The 19,712-nt window shown below is 38.5% G+C and overlaps 2 protein-coding genes and 1 pseudogene across 16 annotated transcripts; 2 read left to right on the plus strand and 1 right to left on the minus strand.

Annotated features, from left to right (window-relative positions):
* Positions 1–1,762: 1,762 nt before the first annotated feature.
* Positions 1,763–8,374, minus strand: LOC108175097 (uncharacterized). 15 transcript variants are annotated; one of them, XM_070810748.1, is made up of 7 exons: positions 8,113–8,374; positions 7,855–7,943; positions 7,556–7,595; positions 7,394–7,464; positions 7,061–7,238; positions 6,270–6,407; positions 5,608–5,736 (listed from the first exon to the last, which is right to left on the minus strand). In XM_070810748.1, exons 1-6 carry the CDS (start codon positions 8,335–8,337, stop codon positions 6,396–6,398), a joined length of 615 nt encoding a protein of 204 aa, XP_070666849.1. In that variant the 5' UTR covers positions 8,338–8,374; the 3' UTR covers positions 5,608–5,736; positions 6,270–6,395. The 15 variants fall into 15 exon arrangements, 12 of the variants coding, with proteins under 12 accessions (XP_070666846.1, XP_070666845.1, XP_070666849.1 ...); XM_070810745.1 differs by lacking the exon at positions 7,855–7,943 and adding an exon at positions 1,763–2,437 and having other exon boundaries at positions 5,677–5,736; positions 7,355–7,595; XM_070810744.1 differs by lacking the exon at positions 7,855–7,943 and adding an exon at positions 1,763–2,437 and having other exon boundaries at positions 5,673–5,736; positions 7,355–7,595.
* Positions 8,375–8,980: 606 nt separating this feature from the next.
* On the plus strand, positions 8,981–16,430 carry LOC103409763 (1-aminocyclopropane-1-carboxylate oxidase homolog 1-like; annotated as a pseudogene).
* A 472-nt stretch (positions 16,431–16,902) lies between these two features.
* LOC103453421 (1-aminocyclopropane-1-carboxylate oxidase homolog 1-like) lies at positions 16,903–19,419 on the plus strand. Its single transcript, XM_008392964.4, has 3 exons — positions 16,903–17,654; positions 18,589–18,910; positions 19,008–19,419. Exons 1-3 carry the CDS (start codon positions 17,113–17,115, stop codon positions 19,263–19,265), a joined length of 1,122 nt encoding a protein of 373 aa, XP_008391186.3. The 5' UTR covers positions 16,903–17,112; the 3' UTR covers positions 19,266–19,419.
* The last annotated feature ends 293 nt before the right edge of the window (positions 19,420–19,712 follow it).

Here is a 19,712-nt window from a genome sequence, read left to right on the forward strand (position 1 = left end):
ATGGGCTAAGTTTTTCTTGGAATCGACACCAGATTCACTATTTTCAGCAAGAAGACATTATGGTTTGTAGTTTCAAAGTGAAAGTACTGAAGAAACAATCGTTTTCAACAAGAAAATGAAAGAGAGAAGTTGATGTTTAAGAGGGAGAGAAGTCGAGGTTTGAGAGCGAGAGAAGGGTGAGACAAAGACGAACCTTCTTGCATGCTTGAGAGAGAGTTCGGCTTTTCCATCCATCTTTCCTTCCACGATGAGCAACACATGTATAGGAGTTGGGAACCAAATGCAATAGCCTAAATAACCTGGTCTCCCTCGTTTGGAAGAATTGAGGATCACTAATATGTTCTCTTCAATTCTTCCCACATTTCTCATACTGCTTAAAAAGTGCAATTAAAAACATGTAAAAGCATTATTACAAAAAGAGTGTTTAGTCAAACACCTGATCTTCCTCTAGTAGATAAGTTCAACCAAAAATTGAAAACATCCATTTTTCTGGTATCTTATCCCCATTGCTGGGAAACACCCGGTGCCAAAACGCCCAAATATTACCTCCCACCTACCATGCAATGCATAATACAATCAGTAGCCTATAAATACCAAAAAAAATCTCTACAAATAACCATATTGGCATTCAAATTCCAGCAAGAAACACAATCCGAAAACAGAAATTTTTCAAAGACCAAGTCTCCCACCTACCATGCAAATTACATAGAAAGAAATTTGATCTAAAAAAAAGTGAAAAGGCTTACACGAATAGAAAAACGTATTTGAGTGGCATTCAGCCAAAGACAGTTCAAATAGGAATTAAACAGCCAAGTTATGGGTATACTCAAGACTGCTTAAGATACTACAAATATTTTCAAGATAACTCTAAATTTAACTTGTATCAATTTTAAAAAATAGATAGTCATTCGCACAATATCTTGTCAATATGGCAAAATATATCATGCAGCAATTGGTATGCAATTAAAAGCCTGGACGTGCATCCAAGTCCTTATCTTGTTCTTCTTTGCCGACACCAACCCAAACCAAAACCAAATTAAAAAACTAATTCAACATGTATATTAATTAAACAAAAGATTTGTACATTAAAATATTATTGTGATTCCGGAATAAATAAATAATAAAACTCTAATTTTTAAGGCAATAAAAAACAGAGTATCACAATGCAATTCTCCTTCTCTCACAAAACAAAAAAACAAAAAAAAAACAAAAAAAAAAAGTGAGAGTGATCGGAAATCTTCAGAAGTGGTTGAAGAAGGCAGTGCTGATAGGATACAACTACCAAGGAACAAAGGCAGAGCTCAAAGGCTACATAAACGACGTCAGACGAATACACTGATGCCTCGTCGACCGCTACTGCTTCTCCGAGGATGACATCCAAGTTCTGATCAACAAATTTTCTAATCCCTAAATAAATAAAAAACCACAAATCCAGAAAAATAATGAAAAATTTTCTAATCTTCCCCCAACCCACAACAACAAGAACAACAACAAAGCATTTTCCCATTAAGTGGGGTCGGCTATATGAATCCTAGAACGCCATTGCACTCGGATCTGTGTCATGTCCTCCGTTAGATTCAAGTACTCTAAGACCATCTCCAACCGATGGCTGGTCATATGACTCCTTTTAGCCCTCTAAGATTCTTCAAGATATTAATATTTTAATAAACAGTACAGGATCATATTTGCCTCCGTCTCCAACCGAGGGCCAGATGGCTCGTTTTAGCCCTCACAAAAAACCGTCTCCAACCGAGGGCCAAAGGGCTAAACATAATTTATTATTTAAATTTAAAAATTACAACTTAAATTTAAAAACAATAACTTAAATTTAAAAATGACAAATTAAATTTAAAAACTACAACTTAAATTTAATATCCATAATCATTATTATCTTCATCATTTGCCATCGTAGGAGTATGGTCTGTTACAAACAACTGTTGTCGGCTCATAATTTCTTTTTTTTTTTCCTATCAAAATAGGCCTTACTCATTGAAGTGTAATTCGAAGTGTTCCTTTCCATATTCTTATCATCCATCTCTTCTTGTATTTGCTTGGCCCGTTCTTCATGCCTACACTTCCTTTCTTCCGCCTCAAGGGCATTTTGCTCCGCCAATAATCGCAATGAGGCCGCCACTTCATGTTGAGCGGCGTAATCAGCATTTGCCTTGCCCTTTTCCCTCAACCTTCGGGCCTTGTTTTGTCCCATAGCCCTAGGTAAAGAACTTTCAGACGGAGTCTGATTTTCTACCCTTGTTTGTTGAATGGTAGGAGATCCATCTTCATTTATATCTACAGATGGGGATGCAGCTCCCAAAAGATCCACTCTATGTTGAGGTGGATCTTCAAATAACACCCACCCTTTACAAATTTCCCAACAACTGTGAAACTAAAAGGGTTTTGAGCTGCCATCCATATACAATTCTTCCGCTTGGCGTACCTAGAAAATATAATTACAAAAATTTTAGGAAATTAAATGTAATATAATGACATATAATTACAAAAATTAAATGCAATATAATTAAACATTTAAAATAAACTGTGAAAACACTAACTTCGTCATAGTAATTGGCGCCGCTTCATGTCTACTTGCGGCTGCTAATAGTGCTTGATGTCATTTATTCAAACTTGGATGAAGATGTTTCTTCCATCTTGAAAACCAACTTTCGTGGTTTCGGGTATTGGGTGGAATGCTGCCTTCGTAGAACTCTAAGTATTTTTTGAACACACGAGTCCAAACACCTTCACTTATTTGAGAAATCCCCCTCACACTATCTTCTGAGACTCATCTATGAGCCTTGCAAAGGGCTTCATCTTCTTTTCGAGTCCAAACCCTACTTTTCATTGCAGATGAGGCCTTTTTTTTTTGAAAAAAATGAAGGAAATATTGAAGGAAATTATTGAAAAATTGAAACAAATATTATAGATGAAGGAAATATTGGAAAATATATTGAAGGAAATATTGAGAAATATATTGAAAGAAATATTGAAAAATCTTGAAGAAGGAAATATTGCAAATGAAGTGAAGAATTGAAAGAACTTCACTATATTTATAGAAGAAAAGAAATGTTTAAATTTCAAACAAAAAAAAAAAAAAACCCAACAGCTAGCTGACTCAGCTAGCCGTTATATTCAAAAAAATTTCAAACTATTAGTGTCGGTTATAACAGACACTATTAGTAAATAAAAAATTTTTTGCCTATGAATACCTATTACTGTCGGTTATAACCGACAGTATTATAAAATCATTCTTTAATGCTGTCGGTTATAACCGACAACAATAGAAAAACTATAAAAAAAAAATGGCCAGCTAGCCCACCCTTTGGCCCTTTGGCCCTTTGAAATTTCATGGGGCCCTCCCAGATTCCCGAACCCTTTGGCCTAGCCCTCGGTTGGAGGCGATTTTAGGGCTATTTTTCGGCCTTCTGGACCCTTTGGTTAGAGATGACCTAAGTCTTTTCTTAGAGTCACTTCCAAAGTTTTCCTAGGTTTTCCTCTACCCCTTCGGCCCTGGACCTCTATTATGTTGTCGCATCTTTTAAGACCATCTCCAATCGAGGACTAGGCCAGAGGGCTCGGAAATCTGGGAGGGCCCCACGGAATTTCAAAGGGCCAAAAGGCCAAAGGGCTGGCTACTTTTGACCAGCCAGCCAGCCCCGGGCTGGCTAATTTTTTTTTTATAGTTTTCCTATTGTTGTCGGTTATAACCGACAACATTAAAGAATGATTTTTTTAATACTGTCGGTTATAACCAACAGTAATAGGTATTCAGAGGCAAAAAAAAATTTTATTTACTATTAGTGTCGGTTATAACCGACACTAATAGTTTGAATTTTTTTTTAATATAACGGCTAGCTGAGTCAGCTAGCCGTTGGGTTTTTTTTTTAATTTAAACATTTCTTTTCTTCTATAAATATGATGAAGTTCTTTCAATTCTTCACTTCATTTAAAATATTTCCTTGAATATTTTTCAATATTTCCTTCAATATATTTCTTAATATTTCCTTCAATATATTTTCCAATATTTCCTTTATCTATAATATTTGTTTCAATTTTTCAATAATTTCCTTCAATATTTTTTCAATAATTTCCTTCAATATTTCCTTCATTTTTTTCAAAAAAAATGGCCTCATCTGCAATGAAAGGTAGAACTTGGACCCGAAAAGAAGATGAAGCTCTTTGCAAGGCTTATAGATGGGTCTCAGAAGATAGTATGAGAGGGATTTCTCAAACAAGTGAAGGTGTTTGGACTCGTGTGTCCAACAAATACTTAGAGTTCTACGAAAGCACCATTCCACCGAATACCCGAAACCATGAAAGTTGTTCTTCAAGATGGAAGAAACATCTTCATCCAAGTTTGAATAAATGGCATCAAGCACTATTAGCAGCCACAAGTAGACATGAAAGCGGCGCCAATTACTATGACGAAGTTAGTGTTTTCACAGTTTATTTTAAATGTTTAATTATATTACATTTAATTTTCTAAAATTTTTGTAATTATATTTTCTAGGTACGCCATGCGGAGGAATTGTATATGGAGAGCAGCTCAAAACTCTTTCAGTTTCACGGTTGTTGGGAAATTTGTAAAGGGTGGGTGTTATTTGAAGATCCACCTCAACATAGAGCGGATCCTTTGGGAGCTGCATCCCCATCTATAGATATGAATGAAGATGGATCTCCTACCATTCAACAAACAATGGTAGAAAATCCGACTCCATCCGAAAGTTCTTTACCAAGGGTTATGGGACAAAACAAGGCCCGAAGGTTGAGGAAAAAGGGCAAGGCAAATGTTGATTACGCCGCTCAACATGAAGTGGCGGCCTCATTGCGATTATTGGCGGAGCAAAATGCCCTTGAGGCGGAAGAAAGGAAGTGTAGGCATGAAGAACGAGTCAAGCAAATACAAGAAGAGATGGATGATAAGAATATGGAAAGGAACACTTCGAATTACACTCCAATGAGTAAGGCCTATTTTGATAGGAAAAAAAAGAAGAAATTATGAGCCGATGGCAGTTGTTTGTGACAGACTATACTCCTAAGATGGCGAATGATGAAGATAATAATGATTATGGATATTAAATTTAAGTTGTTGTAGTTTTTAAATTTAATTTGTCATTTTTAAATTTTAGTTGTAGTTTTTAAATATAAGTTGTAGTTTTTTAAATTTAAGTTATTGTTGTTTTTAAATTTAAGTTGTAGTTTTTAAATTTAAATAATAAATTATGTTTAGCCCTTTGGCCCTCGGTTGGAAACGGTTTTTTGTGAGAGGGCTAAAACAAACCCTCTGGCCCTCTGGCCCTCGGTTGGAGACAGAGGCAAATATGACCTTATACTGTTCATTAAAATATTAATATCTTGGAGAATCTTGGAGGGCCAGAGGGCTAAAACGAGCTCTCTGGCCAGCCATCGGTTGGAGATGGCCTAACCGGAGCGTCAGTAGGCCTTCTTTGCACATGTCCAAACCACCGTAACCAATTTTATCTCATCTTGCCTTCAATTTCGGCTACTCCTACTTTACCTCGGATATCCTCATTCCTAATCATTTCTCGTGTGCCCACACATCCAGAAGGTCAGTACCCACACTGATATTAGAATCAAACTAACGGGATGTAATAGAATCAAACCCATGGTCAATGAGGTATCAGATTGTAAACACTAAAAGTTCAAAATTGTACCCACATAGAATCATCAAGACCTTGCGTATTCATTCACATTCTCAAATAGCCAAAATATATATACCTGCAAGAAAGCAATGGAACAATATCATGATAGAGAAATTATATGGTTCTATTGGCATATTTAGACTGTCCCAACTATTATAATTATATATACCTGCAAAAAAGTCACAAAAAGATTTGCAGAAACTGTCCCAACTAGTATAATTATATGGTTGTATTGGCATATTCAGACTTCAATTTTGATAGAGAAGCTAATTTATCAAACAAAATCATGATAGAGAAATTATTAACTGTGCCATGCAATTTTCAACAGGAAAAAAAAAATTCAAACACTATGTCTAACCACAATTCACAAACGCCATTTTCCTAGAAAATTGGTTGATCAAAATAATGTACGAATATTTATTAGTGACAAGCTATAAAATTGCAACAGTAATCGGGCTTCTTAATTGAAAAGCAAGGGGTCAAAATTTCACAAAGAAAAAAAATAATCCTAACTATAAAGAATGTAGAAATGTTCAACCATGACACGACCTTATATTATTCCATAAGCCAACTTAATATCAATCCACAAAGTGGAATTATAATGCTTACTTGTCATAGAGGGCATGCTACAATGAAGGCATGAGGCCAAAGTTAGTGAGCTGCAGCACTTAGCAGCTATCTACATACCAGAATAAGGATTTTGGAGATGATAGCAACTTTCAAAAAGACTCAAAATCAAAGATTGACCTGGAAAATGTGAAATAATCAAGTGAAATTAACATTGTCCTGATAATAAATTAAGACAGTCATATTCATCATAAATCGGTAACCAAAGTCACAAAGGTGGATTCCTTTCACTGTTAAGGACATGTTTTTGTTGTAGCACCAACAAATTGAAAATCATATTCAAGTATAATAGCTGATCAAAAAGAGGTGGTTCATGGTGAAACCCTGAGTGAGAAAGAAAATGTTTAATCAAAGAGACTTGAACCTCATAACCACATAAATAACAATCTTATTGTTATCATGGATGGACGTAATATCCTTTATTATGTTTTTAGACACAAATCATAAGACTATATATTCCTAGTTTCATTTCACCTGTAATTTATAACCTGCCCCCTTCCAGTTTAAACTTTAAAGAATGCTTTTCTTTAATCCTAGTTCTTGACAATCAGTGAAGAGTAATAACTCTTTCAGACATTAAAGTTGAAACCTTTTCCAAGCAGCCGCTACACATACAAAAAGATATTAAGCTTAAAGACCTTAATATCCAGCTTTGGATAATTGGCAAGTATCTGCTAACCTTCCCTTCTATGCTACAAATTCTGACCTTAGCTTAGGAGCAATGGAATTTGATTAGAATTATTCAGAGTACAAAAATACGCGTAAACACATACAAAATTCTTTGAGCCGCACGATATTGGAGAAAATTCATCTGGTGGTTCATCAACTGAAGGCGACAATGATCCAAAATCAAGGGCAGGGTAGCCGCCAGGTGGCCTTTCTCGAGGTTTAATTGACAGCAATTGGCTAGAGTCACCAACGACATATGCCCACCCGTAATGCGGCTCAGCCCTTCATAAAAAAGTGAAAGATTAAAATTACTTTTACAGTAAGAGCAATACCAGAAGATGTAACCTAAATTATTTATATTTGGTTCCCCTGAAATCCTTTTGACTGCTTCAACATACTATATGCAGACAGAACCAGAACCAAGCCCAGACTATTACTCGTAATAGGTCTCCTCATCCACAACACTATCCCAGCTTTCCACTGTCGTGATTTTCCCATATCTGTGCACCTTACCGCAAAGAGAGAGCAAGTTAACTTGTCAAAGATAAACCAGAACAATAGATGCCAAAGCAGTTCAGCAAGTTTATTTCCTTTCGTACCCATTTCCAAAGTGCTCTTCTCCCCATGTCCTTGACCAACCTAGACATGAGACAACAAAAACAGAGTTACATCAGATTAAATTATTGAAAGAAAAAGTTCACTACTGTTGTAACGAATCGACATTAGAATCAAGCAACCAAGTTATGAAATATGAATTTAGAATATAACTATTTACTGTGTCTGTAATGAATCTGTGAAATCAAATAGTTAAACCCAAAAAAACACCACTGCAAATAGCATAAGAAAATTGAAATTAACCCTAAAGAAATTGGGAGAGAAGAATATGAAAAGGGAATACCTTTCGGCCCTATGAGTTATTGGAAAAATAAAAATAAAAAAATAAAAAAAAAAACCCAACAGAGCAAAAGCCACCAACTCCAAAGATTGCTGTGGGATTTTGATGAGAGCAAGAGAGAGAAAATATCAGAAGAAATAAAGCAAGAGAGGGGGGAGCCAAAAGGGGGAAGAAGAAGAAGAAGCAGCAGCAGGAAAAGCGAGTCGGAGGAAGAAGAAATAAGGGGAAAAAAAGGACGATTGAAATTAATGGAGAGAGCACCTTTGGATTCTTCGGCTTTCCGATGGAGTTTGCTTGTGTGTGGGAGAGAGAGGTGGAGCGGCTAGGGTATGAGTATGGAAGAGATGAAAAGTGGAGAGAGCACCTGTTTTGGCTGAAGGAACGGCTCACACACGCCTGGATCAAAAGTAGTGGCAGACAGAGCGGCATGGCCTCCCATCCCGAAGTATCAGGTTTCTCACCTCTCCTATTTCCATCTTCTCTCATTCTTTATTTTTTTTCTTTCTGTTTTTATAAAAAATTAACATAAAATGTTAACGTAATTTAATCGTGACCGTCATCTCCTACTCTAGATTAAAGTAATTTAGATTTATATCCTTATGCTACTCTTTTGTAATTGTATACCTTAGAAAATAAAGTATATGAGACTGAAATTTATTCTGAATCTACCTACATTATATATTTTCAGTGTCTCCATTCTCTACCTCATGTAATTTGTTTTCTTCTTTTTTGGGGAGAACATCTATTTTCCTTGACAATCACAGGTGCCACCAAGCACTTGATTTGGAACCGACGAACCCCCAACATAGGATCTGGCACTCCTCTGGAAATCTAGATTCTTCTTTTGGAATTTTCTTTCTCATGCTTTTTTGGGTACGCTATAAGTTGAAGTTCAACAATAGCTATACACTTGCGATGAAAGAAGTTGAGGTTTTACCATAAGCAAAATGAGAAATAATGCAACTCTTTATAAATATATATATATAAGTTTTATAAACTTCTGAGGTGGGACCTCTCTTCGCATCCTTGCATAAGAACCCTACAAACATACATAAATCAACCCTGCAAACCCTCCGTGTTAAAGTCAGTTGCAGCAAGCTTATCAGCAACAATAATTCTAAATCACACTGCTTAAGTTGCTTTTAACTCCTACATTAACTCCAACATTCATCACTATAATAAGAGCATATTCTCAATCCTCCACAAAATCATATACCAATAATCACTAACTTGTAAAATCATAACCTCATATCAGTGTCTCATGCATATATGAATAATTTAGATTCTATTACAAAATCAATTGATAATATGAAGAATTAATCCCTCATTTCCCTGCCATGGGATTTTTTCCTTGACGTGGGATTTATACTCCTAACACCCTCCTCGCATGTGACGAATTTTCAAACCTATCACGTGAATAACACAAATCAGGTGACGTGGAGCATGCATGACAGTTGGGTTTTACACATAAGCCAACATTTTCTAATACCATGAAGAATTTGGGATTCTACCATAAAACCAATTCTGATATAGGATTCACACTCTCAACAATATATATCTCGCAATAAAAAATGCTACTCTTGATAAAGATTACACCAATATATATATATTAGTGAATCCTACTTTTATTAGAAGGATGATACAAATAATAGCATAAATATTTGACAAGTGTAGCATTTCTCGCAATTCCCATTGAATTGTCTTTTGCCCTGTCCCTATAAACTGAAGACTAACGGTGCTTGTGGCCAAAAGTGAATGATCTGTTAGGAAGTCTTTGCCTTGAAGCCAACCTTCTTTTCTTAAATGCATTTTGAAGTCAAGAAACCAACTGCAAAGATTGAGCAAACTACAAAGCACAGGAGAAAATGCTATCTGGGAACTCAAGAAACCAAGACCGTTTCCAACAGCTAAAAGCCTTTGATGACTCCAAAGCTGGTGTCATAGGGATCGTTGATGGCGGCATCACCAAAATACCATCCATTTTTGTCCGCCCTCCAGAAGATCTCGCCGGAGACAACCCAAGTTCCGGCCAACCAATCCAAACCCAATTCAGCATACCCATAGTGGACCTTGCTGACACCGCCGTGCAGCGTCATGACGTGGTTGCCGGAGTTCGGTTTGCTGCGGAGACAGTTGGGTTCTTACAGGTGGTGAACCAGGGAATACCCAAGAGAATGTTGGAGAAGATGTTGGAGGCTGCGCGTGGGTCCACGAGCTGCCTACGGAGGTGAAGGCTGTGTACTATAGCAGGGAGAGGGCGAGGAAAGTCAAGTTCGGAAGTAACTTTGATTTGTACAAGTCAAGGTTTGCTAATTGGAGGGACAGTTTGTTTTGTGTTATGGGTCCTGATCAGCCTTTTGATCCGCCGGAATTGCCGGATGTTTGCAGGTGTATATCTTAGCTTTTTTTTTTTTTTTTGGGCAAAAGATAGATTTTGTTAGATTAAGTCGTATATTAGCTACTGATGGAGATTGAACACATGCAGTCATGCAAATGCGCAACACATTTCCGCTACCATGGTAAGGACCACTTGCATGGTCTTAGCATCTTTATCACATTGTTCAATTTATTTTATTTGTTTTGTTAGGAAGTGATTTTTGGGCATATATTTTCTTCTCCCGTGCACTTATTATTCCGAAATTTTAGATTGAATAAACAAATTAATCTCATCCCATTTGGTGTTCTCGTTTTATTTCTTGGTTCAAATTACAGGGACATAACCATGGAGTATGCAGACCATGTCCACAAATTAGGTGTCACTTTGTTTGAATTGCTATCCGAAGCACTAGGGCTGAAATCTGACCACCTTACAGGCCTGGATTGTGCAGGGGGGGCCTCTTATTGTTAGTCACTACTATCCCCCATCCCCTGAACCTGAGCTGACTATGGGCACTAGCAAACACTCCGATCCTTCTTTTCTTACCATCCTACTTCAAGACCACATCGGTGGACTCCGGGCTCTGTGTCACAACCAGTGGATTGATGTTCCTTCTGTGCCAGAAGCTCTTGTAGTGAACATTGGAGATCTCTTGCAGGCAAGAACTCTATAATTTCTACATGAAATACTATTTTCCCAAGAAAAAAAAGTTCAGCAAATAGCTTTAGTTTCTAATCTGTGTTTTGATGCAGCTAATTTCAAATGACAAGTTCATAAGCGTCAACCACAGAGTGTTGGCTAAGCATGAAGGTCCAAGGATATCTGTGGGATGTTTTTTTAGACATGTTTCGCGGGATAACACTGTTAGACCAAGTCCGAGCCTCCTATCCAAGCAGAGCTAGATTTTGAATATGGGAACCAAGAAGTATGGACTGCAAGTTTTATATCAGTTTTCTATCTCCACATCATGTGTGGCCTTCGACAGGAAAGGCACGGGCAGCATGGAGATGGTCATGGAACTGTTAGTTTTATATAAGCCCTCAGCATGTGCAACATGCACTGTAAATAGGGATGGACTTATTAGTTTTTATATTTCCTCAAGCACATGCAGCATGTGCTGCATGAATTGTAAATAGGGTTTTCCTTTTCTGATGTAAGTTGAATATGAATATAAATACATGCAGCCTCTCTTGGCAGAGGTATGAAAACTTGAAGTAAAACCTTGAGAATTCTTAAGTTTTACATGGTATACGAGCCCTAGCAGTCTAACGACTTAGATCCTCAATTTTTTTTTCCATGGCTGACGCTACCAACGGCGCTGCAACTCCCAACTCTCTTTCACACTCTGCCATGAATTCCTACTCATCCATGACAACGGTTGTTAATATCAAACTGGATAGAACCAACTATCCTCTGTGGTTGGCTCAGATACTTCCCATACTCAAGAGTCGTAACCTGATGGGATATGTTGATGGGTCCATCGTATGTCCACCCAAACATCTTCCTGATGCTGCAGCTGTCAACCCAACCTACACAACATGGGTGCAGCATGATCAAATGATCCTGAGCTGGATCAATGGCTCTCTTACACCATCTGTGTTGTCCGTCGTCGCCAGCAAGAGGTCCTCTCATGACACCTGGGAGGCTCTGGAACAACGGTATGCTTCTACGTCCCAAAATCGTATTTTGTTTCTTCGCAATGAACTGATGCAAACTAAGAAAGGTGACATGTCTATTGCTGATTATCTTGATCGCATGAACTCGATCACTGATAACCTTGCCCTAGCTGGCAACCCCGTGAATGATGATGAACTCGTCCAAATTATCTTGAACAATTTGGGCCCTGCATATGAAATGACAGTGAGTGCTGCTCAAGCACGCGATACTCCAATCGCGTACCCTACCCTTGAGGCCCTCCTACTGACCACCGAGAGACGCATGGCTGCACAGAATGCTCAGCCTATGGAGGCTACTCCGGTGAATGCCTTTGTCACTGCCAGAGGTCGTGGTGGACGACTTCGTGGAAATGGACGTGGTGCGTTTCAGCACGCACGTGGTGGTGGTGTCAACCCGCGGGGGTTCTTTCCTCGCAACAATAATCAACGGCCCAACTCGACCTACAATGGTGAGAAACTCACTCTCACAGGAGACCGTATCACATGCCAGATTTGTGGAAAACAAGGTCATCCTGCCCTTGATTGTTATCAACGAATGAATGCAGCTTATGAAGGGAGGATTCCAACAAAACAGCTCACTGCCATGGTAACAGCTCCGGTTCCGTTTAATCATCAGAACAATGGACAGTGGCTTTTGGACACTGGTGCTAACGCTCATGTGACTCCTGACATCCAGAATTTGGTAAACCCAAAAGAATACAATGGTAATCAGAATGTGGGTGGTGTAGGTAATGATACTGGCCTCTCTATTTCTCATATAGGTTCGAATCATCTACAAACACAATCTTGCTCATTTAAACTGCCAAATATTCTAAGATGCCCCACTGCCTCAACCAACATTATTTCTGCACACAGATTTACATTAGACAACAAGTGCTATTTACTCATCTTTCCTCATTTTTTTCTTGTTAAGGAGCTCAAGACCCGGAAGACGCTTTTCCGCGGGAGATGTGAGAATGGCTTATATCCATTTGTTGGTGGCGGTGGACAGTTCATAAACCCTATTTCAGTATGTCTAGGCATTCGAGTCTCGGCTCCGAAATGGCATTCACGTCTTGGTCATCCTGCATTCTCTATTATCAAGTTTTTAATCTCAAACAAACAAGTACCAATTCATGGTACTGTTGATGTCACGTTTTGTCCGTCGTGTCCTTTAGGAAAAAGTACTAAGTTACCATTTAGTACTTCAGAGTCTGTTTCTCAATTTCCCTTACAACTTTTACATTCCGATGTTTGGTGTTCTCCCGTTATTTCAATTGAAGGTTTTCGTTATTATGTTTTGTTTGTGGATGATTATTCTCGGTACTCTTGGATTTTTCCCATGAAAAATAAATCTGAAGTGTTTGAAATATTTGTTCAATTTAAAGCTAAGGTTGAAAATATGTTTAATACTTCCATTAAAACCCTTCAATGTGATGAAGGAGGTGAGTACAAGAGTCACTGTTTTCAAAGATTTCTTGCAACAAATGGAATTTCTCAAAGGTTTTCGTGTCCAAAACACCCCGAGCAAAATGGCCTAGCAGAAAGAAAACATCGCCATATTGTTGAAACAAGTATTGTCCTACTTACTCACTCTCACATTCCAAATAAATATTGGTTTGATGCATGTTCAACGGCAACCTATTTAATTAATAGACTGCCAACTCGTGTTTTGTCTCACAAATCGCCCTATGAGACCTTGTTTCAAAAACCTCCACACTATGAGATGTTAAAAGTGTTTGGTTGTAAGTGCTTTCCTTGGCTTGTTCCTTATGCACAACATAAACTTCAACCCAAGTCCAAACCATGTGTATTTTTAGGATACTCACTGAATCATCAAGGGTATAAATGTTTGGACCTGTCCACGAGACGAATTTATTTGTCTCGCCATGTCCTATTCGATGAGGACTCATTTCCATTTAAGGAACTCACATCCTTGCGGGAAAACGTTGATCACACAGGTAGTTTTACATCCCCTGATCTTCTGTTCACATTTCCTATACTCTTGTCATCCTTACCTTTGCCAAACCATAACCAATGTTTAGTGATCCCATCACAGCCAACCTCAACCACGCCCAATCTGCAAAGTCCTGATCCCATTAATTTTTCCCAAAATCCCGTGTTATCTTGTCCTTCCAACCCTAGTTCCCCGAACCACAGTTTAAATGAGCAAGTCACAAGTGTTGAGTCACCTACGTCTCAGTCTCACCCACCATCAGACCATGACACTGCTTCACTTCCTCAAGCCTCAGTACAAAGGTCGCATATGACGACTCGATCACAGTCTGGCATTCACAAACCTAATCCTAAATATGCCTTGCATGTCTCTACTGATCAACCTTTAGTTGAACCCACATGTTTCAGTCAGGCAGTCAAGCACCACAAATGGAGGGACGCCATGGTTCAAGAATTTAATGCACTACAACGATGTGGCACGTGGGAGCTTGTTCCTTATCATTCACAACTGAATGTGCTGCCAAATAAATGGGTTTTTAAGATCAAAAGACGAGCGGATGGTTCTGTGGAGAGGCACAAGGCGAGGTTAGTCGCAAATGGATTTCATCAACAGCATGGACTTGATTACACCGAGACCTTTAGCCCTGTGGTCAAGCACAGCACTATACGCCTTGTTCTTAGTTTGGCAGTTTCAAATAAATGGCACATCCGGCAATTGGATGTACAAAATGCTTTCCTGCATGGCTTTCTGAAGGAGGAAGTATATATGCGACAACCTGCAGGTTTCATTGATGAGCAGCATCCCAACCATGTTTGCAAATTGCAACGCAGTATATACGGCTTGAAACAAGCTCCACGAGCGTGGTTTCAACGTTTTTCAGAGTTTTTGCTTCAATTAGGGTTTCAAGCATCTACGTGTGATTACAGTTTATTTGTTTTCAATCACTCTGGTGTCTACTTGATTTTATTGATCTATGTAGATGATATATTGTTGACAGGGAATAGCACTCCCCACATGTCCCGTTTAATTCATCAACTGGGAACTTTGTTTTCAATGAAGGACTTGGGGTCTCTTCATTACTTTCTGGGTGTTGAAGTAACTTATCATGGTGATCAAATGCACTTGAATCAGGCCAAGTATGCTGTGGACTTGCTGAAGCGTACAAAATTTTTGGATGCTAAACCTATTTCCACTCCAGTCTCTTGCGGACAGAAACTTAGTGCTTACAATGGTGAGCCACACGACGATGTTGAGACGTATCGCAGTGTTGTCGGCGCACTTCAGTATCTAACTATCACGAGACCAGACCTCTCTTATGCAGTAAACCAGGTATGTCAGTTCATGCAATCTCCAAAGAATACTCACTGGATGGCAGTAAAACGGATCCTTCGCTATGTGAAATCCACATACAACCATGGTCTTGTGTATACACCTGGTACTGCACATCTTACAGCTTATTCTGACGCTGATTACGCTGGGAATCCTGATACACGGCATTCCACAGGTGGTTTCTGCATTTACTTAGGATCCAATCTCGTGTCTTGGAGTTCTAAAAAGCAGAAAACTGTCAGTCGGTCAAGTTCAGAAGCTGAATACAGGCAGCTTGCCTATACTGCTGCAGAATTATCATGGTTCCGGTCTTTATTTCGTGACCTACATCTACTTCTTGATCGACCAACCATCTGGTGTGACAATGTTTCCTCCATTGCCCTCGCGTCTAATCCCGTGTTCCACTCCCGTACAAAGCACTTGGAGGTAGACTATCATTATGTTCGTGAGAAAGTGGTTCGTCAAGAGTTACTTGTGAATTTCATATGTTCTCAAGACCAGATTGCTGATCTCTTCACCAAAGGTTTGTCCTCCTCACGGTTCAAGCATCTTGTTTCCAAGCTTCCAGTTGTTTCTCCTCCTGTCAGCTTGCGGGGGGCTGTTAGACCAAGTCCGAGCCTCCTATCCAAGCAGAGCTAGATTTTGAATATGGGAACCAAGAAGTATGGACTGCAAGTTTTATATCAGTTTTCTATCTCCACATCATGTGTGGCCTTCGACAGGAAAGGCACGGGCAGCATGGAGATGGTCATGGAACTGTTAGTTTTATATAAGCCCTCAGCATGTGCAACATGCACTGTAAATAGGGATGGACTTATTAGTTTTTATATTTCTTCAAGCACATGCAGCATGTGCTGCATGAATTGTAAATAGGGTTTTCCTTTTCTGATGTAAGTTGAATATGAATATAAATACATGCAGCCTCTCTTGGCAGAGGTATGAAAACTTGAAGTAAAACCTTGAGAATTCTTAAGTTTTACAAACACATCGAGACTGTATGAGCCACTCAAGGAGTTGACATCAGAAGAAAATCCACCTATGTACCGGGAAACCACTGAATGATTTTCTCGAGCATTATTACAATAAAGGCCTCGATGGGGTCTCTGCACTTAACTATTTGAAATTGTAAAGTTTTCTCATGTATATGTTTTTGCAACTATAAAAATGTATGGATCAATCTTCTGTGAACCACTATATCGGATGTGTTTGCTTGTAATAAAACGTACTGATATTATCTCATCAACTTACATTTTAAGAACCACACCAAGTATGTGTTTATTACAAAAGAGTTCCAGGTAATTAGAACTCTTTTGGTAGGAGGAGAGCAAAATAAAGTTCAAGTACCATAACTACACGTAACTTGCAAAGTTCCACATGTGGCAGCAACGAAAACACGTGGAGTCTGAATTGTGATATCCGGGAACCTATGTTGCACTTGCGCTGATATGGTGGCGGATGCGGTGACACAAGACACGGCGACATAACAATCTCATAAAATAAAGACACAGACAGAGTTAGTGTGGGAACATGATTTTCCAGGGGCAAAATAAGGCAAATTGAAATACAAATATCTCAAAAATCTAGTCATAAACTCAGCAGCATTCCAACGGAGCTGCACATATGGAGTAGAGATGTCACCATCATTCTGGTGAAAGTTTGATGCTTATCGATGTCCCTCGCCCCTAATAGCTAATAATTTAACCTACTAACTGGTATCTAAAAAAGAGTTACTCTTGGCCCCCTCATAAAGAGAGAGCGGATGTCGGTGGGTTGTGTGGTCAGTTGAAAACCACATTTATAAAGTTAAGCTAGCTCCACCAGAGTCCACACATTAGAATTACTTTCTGAATAAATGAAGTTTTTTCCCACATTACAAAGCATGAGCCAAAGTAGGACAATATTCAGTCACAGACACTTGATCAAGTTTTGCTATTGAAAAGTTCATGGGTATCAAACTTGTTGGGCATGCAGACTCGCATGAATCTGACAAATACGACCGAGCCAAAGAGCTAAAAGCTTTCGATGATACGATGGCTGGAGTCAAAGGCCTAGTAGATGCTGGCACAGTTCATGTACCCAAGATATTCATAGAGCCACCCAACGATCTCACCCAGTTTACCACGTGTCCCCAACCCAACCTGCTAATTCCTGTCATTGATCTCAGTGGCATCAATGGTAGTGATGAGATCCACAAGCAGATTGTAGATGATGTTCGGACTGCGTCCGAAACATGGGGATTCTTCCAAGTGGTCAATCATGGAGTCCCACTGAGTGTGCTGGAAAATATGATCCAAGGAATAGTTGGGTTTCATGAGCAGGATCTTGATGCGAAGAAAGAGTTCTATTCCCGTGATCTAGGGAGACCCGTCCGATTCAATAGCAACTATGATCTGTACCAGTCAAAAGCAGCTAATTGGAGGGATACTGTGTCTTTTACCAGGTCTGCTGTTGATCATGATCCCAAACAGCTTCCTTCAGTCTGTAGGTACGTACTCATCACTTGTCAAAGGGATTTTCTACTTCTACCATATATGTACAGATGTGGACACCGAGATTTTTGGCCTTGGTTAAAGATTCAATCATCAAGACCTAAGGACCAAAAAAATTCCGGTGTAAATACACACAATTCATTTTAGTCGCCGAATCATTTAAAATAAAACAGCACACATGATTATACATGGACGTATAAGAGAAAAAATAAGTATTATTATTTCCCCTTCACTTGCGAATGCTACTGTTTGTGTGGTTGATTTGGTTGTATCTACTTTTAGTTAACTGGTTAATTGATTACATGGCGATTTTTACTGCTGGTTTTTGCTTAAATTTTGAGTTATATATGCACTTGTAAGACTTCATTTTGAATTAGTTCACATACGGTAATATTATTTTGTCAGACTCAATATGCTGTAATATTGTTTTCTCAGACTGTTTGGTATTATGAAATAATAATTCATTTCTTCAAATTCTAACACAGTCTGCTAACCCACAAGAATTGTAGCAGGGTTACATTCTAATCATAAAAAATTGGCTTCAGTAAATGAAGAATATAGCTCTGTATAATATGTTCCCAAAACATACTCTGGAAGTTTAACCTAGAAGTGGGTTGAATAGGCTCCTTAGAAAATTCAACGCGGATTCAATTCTCAAATCAATTTTCACATACTCACTGCATACTAAAACATCATAAAAAAAATGCAAATAAATAGACCAACAAAAATGTATAGCGGGTTCAACTTTAGATGGTTTTGGAAAAATATTTCCACATGGTAAATTTAATGAGTCAAAATTTATTACTGGGAAAATCTTCAGGCGACCAATCCAAGACGTACTCAGCTACCAATTCAACTTTAAATGGTTTTGGAAAAATACTTTTTTCAGTTCAGATATCTTTTTAAATATTTGTTCACTCCTACATGCAGAGATGCAACAATTGAGTACACAAACCATGTCATAAATTTGGGAGACCAACTTTTTGGAATATTATCAGAGGCTCTTGGACTCGAACCTGACCACCTAAGGGAATTAGAATGCGCTAAAGATTACAAGTTTGTGTGTCACTACTATCCACCATGCCCAAAACCAGAACTAACTTTGGGAGCCAGCAAGCACTCTGATCCTTCTTTCCTCACTATTCTTCTTCAAGACCAAATTGGTGGCCTTCAAGTCCTTCATGACAATCAATGGGTAAATGTGAACCCAATTTCAGGTGGCATAGTAGTAAATATAGGGGATTTTCTCCAGGTATGTAACCAAACACATTATTTTTTTCTGTTATCATAATGTTGTGTGTGTGTGTGTAGTCACCAACTTTTCTATGGCTTCCTGAATTTTTTTCCAGGCTATATCAAATAACAAGTTTCAGAGTGCTCAACATAGAGTGCTTGCGAACAGCATTGGTCCAAGAGTTTCCATAGCATGCTTCTTCGAAGGACAGAGTAGTACTGATGTACCGGCCAAGTACTACGGTCCGATCAAAGAGCTTATATCAGAAGAAAACCCTCCTGTTTATAGAGATTTCTCGATAAGTGAATACTATGCAAAGTTCTATTCTGAAGGGCTTGATGAGAAGTCTGGTCTTGACCATTTCAGGCTTTGAAGCCAACGACTTTCACAAGGTGAAACTTTGAATATTTACATAACAGCTTGGGTAATAAAGATGTTTAATCACACATCGTGGAGTTCCATGTACAATCACTGGCTTTCCTTGTTATATATTAGCAAGATTTATAAGAGTTATAATACTTATACAACATCTATTTGATAATCATTTTACTTTTAGTTTTTAGCTTGAGATATAGAAAAATCATATGGGAGAAATCAGAGATAAAAGCACTAGGTTTTAGTGAGGGAGGTGAAGAGAAAACAAGAAAGAAAATAAAATAGTTAAAATGACAATGTAAAATTGGTTGTCCTCTATCTCCCTAAAAGCAGTAGGTTTTGGTCTTTTTACATTTCCTCAACACCTCTCTCATCATCCTTCCCTCTCCCTTATATTCCCATCATATTTTTCCCATGTATGTATCCTCTATCTGGAACTCAAAAA

The sequence above is a fragment of the Malus domestica genome, chromosome 13 (assembly GCF_042453785.1).
Source record: "Malus domestica chromosome 13, GDT2T_hap1".
Classification (NCBI taxonomy): domain Eukaryota; kingdom Viridiplantae; phylum Streptophyta; class Magnoliopsida; order Rosales; family Rosaceae; genus Malus; species Malus domestica.

Excerpts from the sequence above, each read along its gene's own strand:
- LOC108175097 (XM_070810742.1), bottom strand. The coding sequence starts at position 8,337 with ATGAGAGAAGATGGAAATAGGAGAGGTGAGAAACCTGATACTTCGGGA. Across the intron at positions 7,596-8,112 it reads GAAAGCCGAAGAATCCAAAG|GTTGGTCAAGGACATGGGGA; the intron begins GTGCTCTCTCCA and ends TCTCATGTCTAG. Across the intron at positions 7,239-7,354 it reads TCTGGTTCTGTCTGCATATA|GGCTGAGCCGCATTACGGGT; the intron begins GTATGTTGAAGC and ends TTTTTTATGAAG.
- LOC103453421 (XM_008392964.4), top strand. The coding sequence starts at position 17,113 with ATGGGTATCAAACTTGTTGGGCATGCAGACTCGCATGAATCTGACAAA. Across the intron at positions 17,655-18,588 it reads CAGCTTCCTTCAGTCTGTAG|AGATGCAACAATTGAGTACA; the intron begins GTACGTACTCAT and ends TCCTACATGCAG. Across the intron at positions 18,911-19,007 it reads ATATAGGGGATTTTCTCCAG|GCTATATCAAATAACAAGTT; the intron begins GTATGTAACCAA and ends ATTTTTTTCCAG.